Genomic DNA, 14,796 nt, shown 5'->3' with positions numbered 1-14,796 from the left:
AATTATATGGTATCTAAAATATGAAAAAAGGTGAATCTTCACCACTAGCTATTTACAGTAAGTTGAATCAACTAATGTCTGGGAATTCACATGCACACAAAAGAAAAATTCTATTTCCAGTCACAAGAATGTAGGAATGGTGTAGTCAAGAAGAGAAAAAGAAAGCTTTCATGCTCTAAGGAAAACCAGGTAAGAGGGAGGGAGGCTAAAAGGCACATGGGATTGGAATGAAGATTTGGGATAAATGGAATCAGAATCTCAACAGAGTAGAATGGATTAACAATCCTGTTTAGTATAACAAAGTGAAGTAGGGGGAAAAGTTGAAAAATAAATTAGTCAAAATATATAAATCATGAAAATTATGAAATTCCTTCAACCACTTAGGAAGAGTAGCAATGTCAACGCATATATTGGACTAGTCACGTGAGAAAGGCAATCTTCTTTCCTGAACATCTAGGTGTTCCCTTCCTTCTGCTCATTTACGACTAAGTCTTCTAATCGCGTAGGATACAATAGTTGTAATGCAAAGGAAAGCATCATAATACGCACAGATGGATGATTTCCCCTCTGCTATTTTTTATACGATCTACTTTTGTGGAAAAGTTAAAACTGCTATTACATCAACTATTTGGGAGGATTCAATATTACTAGGTACGCATAATCAAAGTCAGACATATCTTCCTTTATGCATGTGTTTAAGTCAGACCTATCTTCCTTTATGCATGTGTTCAAGTCAGACCTATCTTCCTTTATGCATGTGTTTAAGTCAGACCTATCTTCCTTTATGCATGTGTTTGACAGAGATCCTTCAACCAAGTGGAAGAAGTTATGAGAACAAGATGAGCAGGACAGCCACAATGCTGGATAGTCAGGAAGACGCTCACACTTTTAAAGCATCTATGTATTTACCCTTTTATTGCTTTTCTGGAATTGCTTTAACCATACAGAAAGAGCTGTTAACAACATGTTATGTGCAACATAAAATACTATTTGACTAAAAGACAAACATACTGAATGACTCCCATTATGCATATCTATACACTATGGACTACCCTCAGGTTACAGACCCACAGGCTAATAAACTGTACTTCGCTACTTTACAGAAAGAGCTGACAGGACAAAGCATATCAGAATCAATGGGAGAAGATGATAATCTACCTTTGTGATAAAAATTGATCAACCAAGTAGAAGTTAAAATGTCAAGATAAATGTAACAAAAAAGACAAATGTAGGGAAAAACTAGTTTTGACTTGTTATTCACAACCAAAATAATTAAGGAGTAACAAGTCAGGATGGAGAAAGAGATGACAAAACTTTTGGTAAAAGCCTTCATTCTGATCACTATTTACCATGTGTGCTGAAAAATTATTGGTCTAACTCAGAGGCTGTCCTTCAAGTAAAATAAGTGTTTCTCTAACCACTGATACATGGATGAATGAAAATTAATTGCTGTGCTTACAAACAATTAAATCTGCAACATCAAGTAACTCAAGTCTGTACTGTACTGCACAGTATATACATTGTACAAGAAAAGATGAATGGCCTTATGCAATTAATTACCTGTACTAATTAGTTGCACACAAAAAATGTATTTTGAGTTGGTTGAAAGGTACTTTCAAGTAGGGATAATTTGAAAATAGTTTTTGCTAACATCATTCCATATCAGCTTTGTTAAGTTACACTTGCTCAACATGAACCAAACAACCATGTTACTCCCCTCCAATTGAACAATCTTTATATATGATGAGGCATTGAAGGGTTTGTATGTATGAATAACTTGTGTTATAAAAACTTAGTCTATTCATCACAAATAATCCAAAATAAGCCCTTGTCAAGGTTTATCACACAAACTGATGGGCTTATATGCAAAACTCATTTACAGGGTTACTGTCTTATTCTTTACTTCACTTATAAATAATTTTTCTTGTTTTGTTTAACATGGAATACTTTATCATTTACATTTTCTTGGCGACTCAATTTCAATTTTTTTTTAAATCGTGGGATGAGACTATTGCTAGTACTCTGTCTGTTTCAAGTACAGTATACTATTTTCTTCTCAGTAACCTAAAGGTTTTGTAATTGTATTATTTTTAGTGGATTCTTTCATATTTCCTTCTTGCTTATTTCATTAGAATAAAGTATTGTTTATGTGTAGTGCATTTTTTTTTTATGAATGTTAGGTAGTGAGATTTCAAAGATGACCTTGATATTATTTTTTGGGCTAATTTACTTCACAAGTGCCCTACCTAGCCATACTTGTAGCTCTCTGAAGTTCTCCTTAGACAGTGAACTCTCTCTTGTGTGGACCTTTCACCAGGGTTGTAAGTACTACCTACAATCATAAGCAAAGCCTGATCACTTACTCAACACTATTATTTTGCAAAGATAAAGACTTCAAAACTCGATTCCTTGAAGATTCCAGCCTACACCTCCAGTGGTCCTGTTCATTGGACAAGTTGTGTACCCATTCAGTAAAGAAGAACCTCACTCCCAAAACTCAAGCCACAGCCTGTCTTTCTCAATATTGTCCTACTTTGACTGCTGCTTGATATCAAGCTTATCACCAAGTCTAAAGTAGGAGTGCTGACACCCGTTCATCTTTCATGCTATCACTTCTGTCTAATCTTTCCCTGCTTAGCTATTGATACTGTTCCACCAGTCTTCAATGTAGCAGAGAAAAAATTCTATGAAGCTTGCCCATTTCTTGGCTGCTGCAGAGGGTTTTCTCTGACTAGGTTATATAATCATAATTGAGGATGTTGATCAGCTTTCGAATTGTTTAAAATCAGACCTGAATGCATCTTCTTTACTTTATTGTGTCCTTTCCTAACATTCCCTTATCAGAGCCAAGTAGTTGTTGAATTCCATCAATTGATCATCTACATATTGTGATTGTGATGGGTGAAATTTCTCACCACAATGTTATTCTTCCTGAGATCTGCAAGGCAGAGAGTGCATACTCCTAAGGAAGAAATTTCACTCTTTTGGCAAGAACGATTTTTCCCACTGGCGAGATAGTGACTGGAGCTATTCAGATATGACTGAAGTTACATTTACAGGGAACATTCTCCTGGAATAGGCCACCTCCATCTCCAGAGGTTTAGGGAAAAGTGTGCTTCAAAATACAGATATAGTACTGATAATTCTTTGCACCCGAGCATCTCTTCTCTCATAATGAAGTATTGAATTAAAAGCTAAAGATAAAGAAGACTGGCAAAATCTAACCAAGGCCCTTTGCGTCAATGGGCATCGGATCGAAGGAGATGATAATGATGAGCAAATCTTCACCAGGGCCATGATTATGATCCCTAGATGTGATATATTTAACCAATGTCCTTCAAGCAAATCAAGTTCATAAGTTGGTAAACCTCTCTACTCAACGTCCCTTCATCTGTTCATTTCTTAGATGGCATATTGCTTTCTTCTTGTACGTAAAAGAGAATCTCATTTCCTAAGGCCTATTTGGGCCTAGCAAATTAAAGCTCCACTTTCAAAATGAATTTGATTACGAAAGCATAATTTTTATGATTGAACTACTGAAACAAATGACAAGACCCTTCAGGACAGAGCATTTGAGATCTGACATTAAGGGTGACAATTCATTATAGAAGTTTGACCTGCTGAGGGCGAAATTCAACACGGCCATCTTGAATGATATCACATACTGCACGAGAGCCAGACATCACAATTATCTCCAGGGGAAAAGTTAGAGGAGGCAAGGATTAAGGACCCTCTTTGAAGCAAGTCTCCCTACTGAGAGGATGCCTTGTATTTGTTGACAAACTATTAAAAAGAGAAAGAGAGAGATAGATGTGGCTTTCCAGCCAACAATTTTTGATGGATCTTCGCGAGTTGCAGCTCACCCGTCCCTTGCTCTTCCCAGAACCCTTAGTGATGGACTTGAAGGAGAATCTTACATCTACAGGCACATAAGCTGCCATCTTTAACATGGGCAGTTTGTCCGTTTTTACGTCCTATCGTCCCAAGAATTCTTCACAAAAGAAAAAGAAAAGAAAACAGGCAATTAAGATGATAGAAATAGCAAAGATTATACAACTTCAAAGACACACTTTCCAAATCCTAATACTATGGGGAAAAAGTAACGTTGACTTAATCTATTTCTTACTTTGACTGATTTCAATGCTTTTTCTATTTAACATTTCTGTACAGCATTTCTGTGGTTTTTATACCAATAATGTGTGTTGTAATTACTGATATATTGCAATCATATAGTAAAGGAAGCTAATAGACACAGGTGGGAAGCAGATGGAAAAGGATTCCTATCACGCTCTCTTCTTACTACCCATTATAGAGTTAAAGGTACAGTAGACTGATGATACCCAGACCATCCTAGCTATGGGAAAATAAGAATCCTAGCAAAAATATTCCCTAAAAGCCAGGCAAGGAAAACAGAGGGAAAATGTGAATTGCAAAAATCATGAATGAATAAAAAACAAGATAGAATTACAAAGTTAACATACAGTAGGTACAAAATATAATTCAATCTTCCTCTGTTGGAACACATTTGAAAGAATGTCTGCTTTATTGTATCAGTTGAACTATAACATGGAACTTATTTGAATTGTGTGAGGGGATGAAGAACTGGTAAACAGTAAAAGCCGCCGATTAGATTTACTTGAAGAGATTAGTGTCGGACAATGAGATAAATGGAAAAAAGTTACAGTACAATAAGAAGAGCGGATGATTGAATGAAAGATATGGACATAAGGGATAATAAAGACCAAAATGAGAAGGAAATTGTGGTACAAAAGCAAAATTAAACAAAAAGTGATACCTCCACCACTTCATTCCCTTAGTTTTCCTAGTGAGAGAACACTGTTGTCTTTCATTTGGTTTAAAAAAATTAAGTGGTGAACATTATCTCAAGTTTCAAAGTTTTAAAATTTCTCTTATAATATTTTATTCATTCTTACAGGATGAATACTGTATAGAGTCATAAATAAAATTATTGCATATGCAAGGACTGCTGTGATAGCTAAACTAAACAGCCCAGGCATATACTACAACAGAAGAGGAGAGATCACTGCCAAATTTCTTCTTGTACTTTCCATTGTTGATATTTATATTATTGAAAGTTTCTTCTATAAAGATGGACTCTATTATTAGAATACAGTAAACCTATTTTTAAGTGACTGTCCATTTAACTATGATTTTTATCTCTTTAACAGTTTACTGGACAGGCTCCAAGAAATATAAATTGTACAAACTTGATCCATTCGTTTCTAAACAAATTTGTAAACTGTATCGTTCCTTCATTACGTTTATAGCTGGCCTAATCACAATGACACTTGTTATCTATTAAAAGAAAGCATCCCTATCAGGAGTCCAAAAACACATGGTTAAGGACATGAGATCTTAATGGTTTCCTGGAAATATGTACTTACAGTATTTGTTTTTCTATGTAATCTCCCACACACAAAGTTAATAATAATTTAGCGTCTTCACTATTACCCATTACTGTATACGTACGTATTTGGTTCATTATCTTCATAATTATAGAATGAAAAAACCCTTACACAATCAAAAACTCTCACATAATACTATGGCAATGAATATTTTTGAAAATTTTATATTAAAGTTTATTTCACAAATGAAATTCTAACTTAGTATAGCAGTTTGTTTATAGCCATTTAAAGGCATTCCTCGCTAAACGAGGCCCTGTTTTCAATTTAGTCCCAGGTCATATTTTTTAATTTTCTTTTATTAAAGTTTATTTCACTAATGAAATTCTAACTTAGTATAGCAGTTTGTTTATAGCCATTTAAAGGCATTCCTCGCTAAAGGAGGCCATGTTTTCAACTTAATCCCAGGTCCCTCTCATCACCGCTTTCATCGGGCAGTTTATTTTTCACCAGTCTAACAAAAACTTACCTTGTAATTTGGTGTTTTGTTTTCATTCTAGTGTTTTTTAAGAAATGAGAGTTGGAAGCTTTACTTTTTTGTGGAAGGAGTATAAATGCAATTTCAGCAATAAATTACATCACCATGAACACATACCATTCACTTGCTTTTTTTTTAGTGCTGCTTGAATTTCTTTTTAAGTGGAATGCTACTGTTAACTTGTGTAGGCATTTGATAAGTGAAGTTACAGAATACTGTATAAGTCTTGTGTAGCATGCCAGCCATTAGGTATGGCAACATGCTCAAGTATTTGTAATCTGATCTATATGCATTTGTTTATCTTGCTTTTTGTTTTTCAGTGTTGTCAAGTCTTGCAAAAACAAGGGGAACATCAGTGATTATTGTAGCTTATACTATACTTGCTTGAGTTTTACCTATTTTTCTCTGCGCTGTGCACCATTCAGCTTTCCCAGCAGCTGGCAAAAGAAATTTTATTTTATATTAGATTCTGTGCAATCATGGTGTTGAAGTTTGCACATGCCTTGGAGAGGGCACGGTATGTAACGAGTCTATGGCTTCAGTAAAAAGTACCCACATTCTGTATGCTCTGCTTATAAGAGCATGCAGAGCATGGTGCAAGTACAAGACATGGTGGAGTGGTGGACCTAAGTAGGTCCTAGAGATGGAAATTAAAAATTCCTTAGGACAACATAAATCTCATCATGAGTGACATGCATCCACAGGTCCCTTGCTAGATCCGCAAAATTGGAGGGAGATATGGAGTACTGGCGTCTCCTAACAGGAATCAGACTAGATACAAGGTCTGATTTTCAACTTATCTTCCCCCCTCTTTCAAGCATAAACCCTAGCACCATTTTAATCAAGCAATCTACATTTCAAGAAGTTCACAATGCAGAAAGCCGAGATTTCCAGCAGATATAAAGGCAACCACGGAAGGTGAAAACAGATGTTTGATGGTTTATAGCAAGATATTTGAGGTCAAGCAAATGCCCTAAGGATATAAATGGTGGTGTCAATAGAGATCCATTTTGGGAAATTTTCTGGAATTTGAGCATCTATAGCATAAACTGACCATCATAGATACTCAGAGTTTTTGGATGAGCATATATCTCAATAGCTCTCAGGATAATTGAAGTTCATTCCCATCTAGCTTATACAGTATTTACATTAACACGAGCTTGCATGTCTCTACTCCAAATGGCAGAATCAGAACCAAAAAGGTACTGAAAAAGTAAACCAAACCCACTACATTCTGTAGCTAAGCCATTAGAGGAAACCATTTACACCATATGGGATGACAACCTACTGTTTTACTGTTTTAACCTGAGGCAAGATTATGTTGGTTAAATAAGGGGCATTTACCTAAATTACTTTCATGAGACTTAAATAATTTTCCCACTTTCATGAGAGAGAGAGAGAGAGAGAGAGAGAGAGAGAGAGAGAGAGAGAGAGAGAGAGAGAGAGAGAGAGAGAGAGAGTGTGTGTGTGTGTTCAGTACAAGTTATGCCTTTATTGGTAGAGAAACCTAACAAAGCCTACAGAAAGTGCCTCTAATAGCATCAGCACCTAAACCACCTTCCTGCACAGATTAGGTATGAAATAAATGTGAATCAAAAGAGATAGATAGAGAGAAAATATCTTTGACTTGAAAGAGGCTACAATCTATGGTAACGTCGCACGCAAGCCATCTATGAGTTTAGGACAACCTGATTGCAAGAGCAACTTTGACAATAGTGGACCTTAGGAACCTTAGCGAAACAATGTCAAAGATCTTCACTAACACAACGTTGAAGGTCATATTCTGGGGAAGATACTACAGGAAACTGATGCAAGTTAATATCTTTTAAACTCTATAATTATTAGAGACAAAGAGATGTATGAAAACTAAAAAAAGCAGAAAGCAATTACAGTAATTACATGCATCTTGTGTTGTAATTTAGCACACTTCCCAGTCACTGTGTTCTGTGTCTAATGATTTGTTATGGCTTGCCTTAACTCGAGATTATAAGCCCCATTCATGGTCTTATTTTAGTACAGCTCTACAATCTTAAATGACAAGCCTTGTCATTGTTAAATTATGGTTTTTCGATGACGTTGGCATATTTCCTCCCATAGTCTTTGCTCTATGGGCTCACCACCTTTGTTACTGGATTATCTACAGAGATACTTCTCATGGAGTTAGTGGCAAAACTCATGGGTCATGTATTCTTCCTCTTCAGGCAGGTTGCTGTTGGGACCCTTTATTTTCCTGGTTATGTCCACATCACTGTCTCAGACATCCCCTGTTTAGCCAGTGCCCTACAAACATCAAGCTGCCAAGACCACTATGAAAGAAGAATATGATAACTCCCAAAGGAGTGTCAGTGACCATACTTTGAATCCCTGGAACGAACCAACGAACCAGGTTAATCATTGCCCAATGCTTTTACAGCAAAGAGATGATTTCCATGAGCTTATTATACCGAGATTTCACAGATATGCAAATGTGTGTTTCTAACGATTTTTTTTTACTTAAGTCAAACTTAAAACTCTCAAATGCTTAGAGGGTGAGGAGGAAGACTTTAAAATATTAGTATCCTTTTCTTTTATCCCGCTATACTCTACTATACCCCGAAAAGATAAATTTTCCCCTTCTTTACCATGAGAATATTGGTCAGTGATCTTGATTTTTATATATTGTAGATTTGATTAATGGAATTTGGGCCATGTAGCCAGGATTCTGGAGGGGGATGCCATGCGAACTCTGCAGTTGCACTAGGAAATAAAGGTTTAGAGATTAGATAGAATAATGAAAGGATGTAGGAATAAGGGTGAAGAAAGGAAAAAATGGGTGGAAGTAAGGGCCTGAGGGATGCTGCAAAGGATCTTTGGTAATGCCTACATTGTACCACCAAAAGAGCACTGACAGCACTAAATCCCCCCTCCCCTTTATTTTTTAGTGATGGAGTTAAGACTAGCATACAATTTGGTGAGGAAACTTCCCCATGAAATTAATTTTTCAAGATAGGGCTCACCTAAATCTTCTATGAAAAAGGCTCTTCTTGTAACCCCTTTGGGAGCAAGGAGGAGGAAGATGGTATTCTACAAGGATATTAAATACACCTGATGCTCGGCTAATGAAATGAAATGATGGAGACATAAATCTGACTTCGATATGTTTTTACTCTTGGACTTTACAGAAATATCAACTCCTGGGATTTCAAGATATTCAGCGTGAGATCCTTCATTACCGAGTGTTCAAAGTCACCTGAAGTATATGAACCTTCTGATGTATCATTAGGAGATTCATAACATCACCAATCATAGAACTACACTATAACAATTTCTTTGATTCATTTATCAGAAGAATGAAAAAGGAGGGGATTACCCATTTTATAATCATATACTATATATATTTAGTTTTTAGTGAGAGAAATTTTCTTTCTCAGTTATAAATGCACAGTAATACAGCAGATTCTATTTTGGTTGGAGAGTTAAGTGCCTGGTTTAAAAACCGAATTTACACAATTCATGTACTGTATATCACTACAATATACTATATTGTACTGAACTGTTATGGACTTTACTATCTTGAGAGATTTTGCACAAATGAGGACACTTGGAACCAATTACTTGCAAAATAGGGGGATAACAACTGTAATAAACTAAAGAAGAACAAATGACTCCCAGACAGCAATGAAGCTAGAGATATGGGAAGTTACACTGGGGACTCTCAACTTGTGAGTTATGTCTTACCTGCCATCTCCTATATATTCCACTGGTAAAGAATTGGTATTCTAAGTTCAATATACGTATGACCAGCAATGAAATAATCAAACTGTATATAAAAGCATATTCATTTCATAATTCTATGCTTATGCTTATGAACAAGATTAATTCTAATATTGATAAAAAAAAAAAAGATCCCAAAAAGAAACTATAGACAAGGAAGTTGTTTTAGTACTGTATACAAAGAAGAATTGGTATTGTAAATAACCTGCTACAGTCACTTTTTCTTTTCTTTTTTACAATTAAATAATAAACTACATTGCAGTGTAAATATGTCTACAGGAATTGGTTACCTAGTTCCAACTCAAGTGTTATAGCAAAATTAATAAAAGTGAGAAGTTCTATCAAGTGCGTAATGACCGTGACTGTGCAAACAAGGTTGTATCACATGTTGCGTGTTAGTAGCAGTTACATTAGTGAAGGTGGCAAAGGTTGTGATAACTACGTGGTTAGTTGTATTCAACATTACAAATGAAACAGCTGTTAAGGTGGGTCCACCACATACCTCCATCGGCACCATTTTTACCATTTGCTTGATTAGCTGCACCTATGACAAACAAAACACAGCTGATCACATCCACATAAACAACATCATAGGGAATGGCATCCCTCTTCCGGGCCTTAACTCAAATGCATCCTCTCTCTAAATGGTTTCTTTACAAAAATCAAAATCCAACAGCCTTCCTTCATTTATGAAAAAACATTAACTGAGACCACACCAAAAGCGTGTACTACAGATTTAATTTACCAAAAGCATGTACTACAAGTTTAATTTTCCTGACTTCAACCTAGATCAAGTGATGAATAAACATGCCCTTTCCTTTACTGTAATAAAAACTTAAAATACTAAAACTTGAGTACTGTATTCATTCCTCATTCTAAATTCAAATCCTTAAAGGAAATTTCATTTTCAAACAATGCCTGAACATGCAGAATCTAGTCAAATGAAAAATATATCAATATCAATTTACACTAAAGCACTGACTAAACTGGTAATTTGAATAACTACACTATTTATGCACAAGATGAAAAAACCTTACTTTCTCAAGCAATTCCAAAAACTGCAATAAGCAAATTTTGAACAACAATTTTTTCATTAATTGTAAACTATACTGAAAACCTATTGTAACCCCCACTTAAAAAGCATGAGGTGAGCCCCGGACGAGAGATGTAAGTGTGAACATAAATAGGTACAGAAAGGGGAACGGGTTGTGAAATACTCAAAGGATGACCATTATAAGGAGCTAAAAAAAGGAATAAAAAAGAGCAAGGAATGGAAAAGACAAAACAATTAGTTGTTAAAACATGTATTTACACAATGCTGCCTCTTTGATTGTTGCATAAGCCAGGCTGCATTTTAGGGTTAATAGCAAATAAACATAATGGCAGAGCAATTAAATAAGATATGAAAATTACACTATTTACAGCCACAGCAAAACAAGAAAAAAAAAACTTGAAGTTACATTATTAATAATTAACCATGCAGAGTATTGTAATTAAGAAACAACTTACTCAGAATCACAACATTGAAGCTATAAATGGTATACTGACACTGATAACATAATACAGTTTAAAATCAAAGACTACTGTATCACATGAAAAATCATATGATTACACATGAGGCTCAGCAAAGGTTATTTCTTGGACAATTTTGGGTATGTACATACACCAAAAAAGCTACCAATAATCAAAAGTTAAAAGACCTTCCTCGAATTTCTATTACTGTTTAGGTAAAAGACTACATTGTACACTACTGTGATGTATAAACATGCTTCATAAAGTGCTCGGCTTGAGAAAAATGACCCCTTACTTTGTACAGAACAAAAATATTGCCAAACTGTAAGTATATACAGTATTCACTTCTGACTTCAAATTTCAGGTAGGTTTTACACACAAAAAAAAAAAAAACTCATGACCCCTACAAATTTGAACCTGCAACGGTTTTCTTAAGAGTAGAGTGTTTAAAAATTGCAATCTTAGGTATAGTAAGTCACATCTGAGCAAGTGCTGTTAGGTTTGGTCAAAGGATTTAAAAAAAAAAAAAAAAAAGCACAGTTTACTGTAAGGGCTTCCTCTGACCATCCTAGATATTCTTGTTACCCTTTCCTCTCCTCATTCATCAAAACCTTTCCTAATGTTTCAGGCCAAAATAACAACTGGGCTAAGGTTGCTGCTTCTTTAAATAACAAAGCATTCACATTATCAGCCTCTATATTAAATGAAACATTTTTGTGCTTATAACTATGTTGTCAAATTGGCTATTTACACCACTGTTCCTCGGACATAATTTACATTATTTTTTGTCCTCTTTATAGAATCATGTTCTCTTCTATTACTCTTAAAGTAGAGTAGTATAAAAGTCTTCATTTTTTCGCTTGAAAGCATTCCATTAATTGTTCTACTAATCTTAAGAGCTAACCCCATAATAGTTATGATTACTGTAGTATGATTTTGCTATGTTCTAACTCCCATTAAGATCAATACTGTATACAACTCTCAATTAACACCACTTCTCTACAACAGGTCACTGGAAAAAAAGACCTGACCTTCACAGCTTACTACTTAGAAAACTTTTCTCTTCTCTATCATGATTTCTGTTTACAACCATTCTGGCAAACATCATGGCTACTGGAAATAAATATGGTAATAAATTAATATATTGTATATGATCTTTAAAACTCTCCTACTGCCCTCTCAAGAAAGCTTAAGTATTGTACAGTCAAAGTCAGTAATCCACCGACAATCGCAGAGCATCACTTTGCCAGTGTCGTAAATGAGGGCTCACTGACGTAAATGTGCATTGGCAGACTTCTCTTAATTTGAATGTGCATATACTGCAAATTTAGTAATGTATTCACTTTGTGATAATTCGGTCTTCCAGATAATTATGAATATAGAAGTCGGTGAAACTGGTGTTTGAAACACGTTATGGACAAAAGACAAAGCTCAATTGAAAAGGGGTTCAAGACAAAAACAAATTGTAATGATTTTATGGACAAACAAAGACAAATCGCACCCAATCGTATAAAAAAACACATGAAAGAGTAACACATAGACCAAATGAAGTGTACAGCAATCAAAATTAGCATAAAAGAAAGTACTAAGGGAGGATAATGACAACTACAAAGCTAAGCAAACTTAACACCAGTGTTATGACTTAGGGTGTCTAACCATTGATCCCTACATGTGATACTTAAAAATGAATATCCCTAATTTATGTTTGTATGGTCAGAATTCCAACACTAGTATTATAGTGATACACATTCCAAAAATCCAGATCAACAAGTCTCAAAAATCCAGATAGAGGTATGAATAATTCCCTAACTTTGTCTTGCTAGCTTCCAGAGAGAAGCAATATGAACATCAGGGGAGGTTCATAGAAACAAAATCCAATACCGGATGTAATCAAATAAACACTGTACTCGGTTTTTATAAGATTTGTTTTTTCGTTTCATAAAAATTCAATAATTATATAAATGTCCTATTCTTCTGTCCCAAAAGTCCCCAGGTCATAGTCAAGAAGGGCACTTTCTACATGATTACTGGGTTTTATGAAGTTTTGGATTATGAAATAATTGTTTGCTTCATCACAGACTCAGGAATCATATGCAGTAACCTGAACTGCTATTTATGTATCAAACTGGTCAACTTTGGGTATATGTGGGCAACATACTGTAAGAAGGATCTAAGGAGAATTTTTGGATGAAAGAAGTGAATAGTCTAAAACCAACTCGTGTATAAGAATAAAAAAGTGGCAAGAGACGTGAAGAGATTATAACGACAACATAGAATAAACAAATGTTGTCTCATATGTTCAATATACTGTATCTTGTTAATTCCAGCATGTAGATCAAAGTTAATAAAATTTTTTAAAATGGCCAATCAAAATTATGGGCCCCAAGGAATGCCTCCCTGTACTTGTTCAATAATGAACATTTATATTAAAACACATTCTTGAGACTCAGTGCCATAGTCAGAAAGATCAAAGTTTTTCTAAAAATTTCAGGTTGCTATTGGCCAATAGCAAGCGACAGTCTAAAATGATCAGTCTTAAAGTTTTCTTTCAGGGGTCAACTCTAAATGGTTTAATCCTTTCTAATAAAGTACTAATTGCACCTACAGAAAAAGTAATAAGCATTCTTCATTATAAATGATGAGGACAAAGCCTGGATGACGAATGGCATTGTTGTAAAATCCTGACAAGAAGACATTTATGTCTTAGTAATTAATTGAAGAAAACCATTCATGTGGGACCACCCTAGAGAGGGAAAACCGTTCACATACTTTGTCTTGAAGCCAATGATATTACAAAATATCAAAACTTTATTATATGGCTATTTTTCTAGTTTAATTTTGTTAAGAACAAAACTTTTATTATGCCTTCTATGCATGACCAAAATAACATGACTTTGAAAGCAATGGATAAAAATACTATAACCAATGCCACCAATTTTGTTCTTATAAAAGTAATTAATTAAACTAAAATCTAAAATGAAAGAAAGCAAAAATAATGTTAATTAATGTTTATTTTACACTATTATACACAAAACGGAACATTTTAAACCTCTCAATATTATACGAGGTGAGATTCCATTGACAAAATATACAGAGTTAGCAACATGAACAACTAACAAACCTCACTCAAGCCTTATTAAATAAGCATTGTGGATTTTTTTTCCAGTGTAACTGCAAGCTTGTGAAAAATCAGGTGCATCTCAGATGTAAATAGCTTGTTTGTTTGTCAATACATTATACTGTATGCACATTCTAATCCAAGCGTGCATGAATGAAAAATAAAAACTTTTGTATTTGTAAAAACTAAACTTATTTGAAATTCATGATATTCTGGAATTTTTTCTAGGCATCAATGCTACTCCTCTTAACTTTAAAATGAATAATTATAATTCAGGTATTAAAATCATTACTGTATACTGTACAGTAATTTAATTAACAAGGCTAGCGAGTCCATTTTCTAGATGTTCATGGGAGCAGTTTTGAGCAATTTGTTCTTAATAAAAGGTGAACACTATAACACGTAAGAGGTAAAGTAGTTTGACAGCCAAGTGGGACGAGAAAAGGGATGACAAGTAAAAGCAAAGGTTATAAAACCTGGTTGAATTTAGATTAAAAAATACATTGAATGCC

The 14,796-nt window shown here is 34.7% G+C and overlaps 1 protein-coding gene across 12 annotated transcripts in view; it reads right to left on the bottom strand.

Moving 5' to 3' along the window:
- The window catches only part of Chi (LIM domain-binding protein 2 Chi), an 84,128-nt gene that overhangs the window by 21,878 nt on the left and 47,454 nt on the right, over nucleotides 1-14,796 (bottom strand). For 9 of the 12 annotated variants that reach the window (XM_068350972.1, XM_068350970.1, XM_068350971.1 and 6 more), the window contains exon 7: nucleotides 10,157-10,198. The exons of 2 other annotated variants lie outside the window; for them this stretch is intronic. In XM_068350972.1, the coding sequence (XP_068207073.1) occupies nucleotides 10,157-10,198 (42 nt within the window). Of the gene's footprint in view, nucleotides 1-6,296; nucleotides 6,339-10,156; nucleotides 10,199-14,796 lie in introns of all 12 variants that reach the window. One more of the 12 variants, XM_068350962.1, reaches the window with a different exon arrangement.

The sequence above is a fragment of the Palaemon carinicauda genome, chromosome 27 (genome assembly GCF_036898095.1).
Source record: "Palaemon carinicauda isolate YSFRI2023 chromosome 27, ASM3689809v2, whole genome shotgun sequence".
In the NCBI taxonomy this organism is placed as follows: Eukaryota; Metazoa; Arthropoda; class Malacostraca; order Decapoda; family Palaemonidae; genus Palaemon; species Palaemon carinicauda.
Note: the sequence above shows the minus strand (reverse complement) of the source record. Positions and strands in the feature narration are given on the sequence as shown.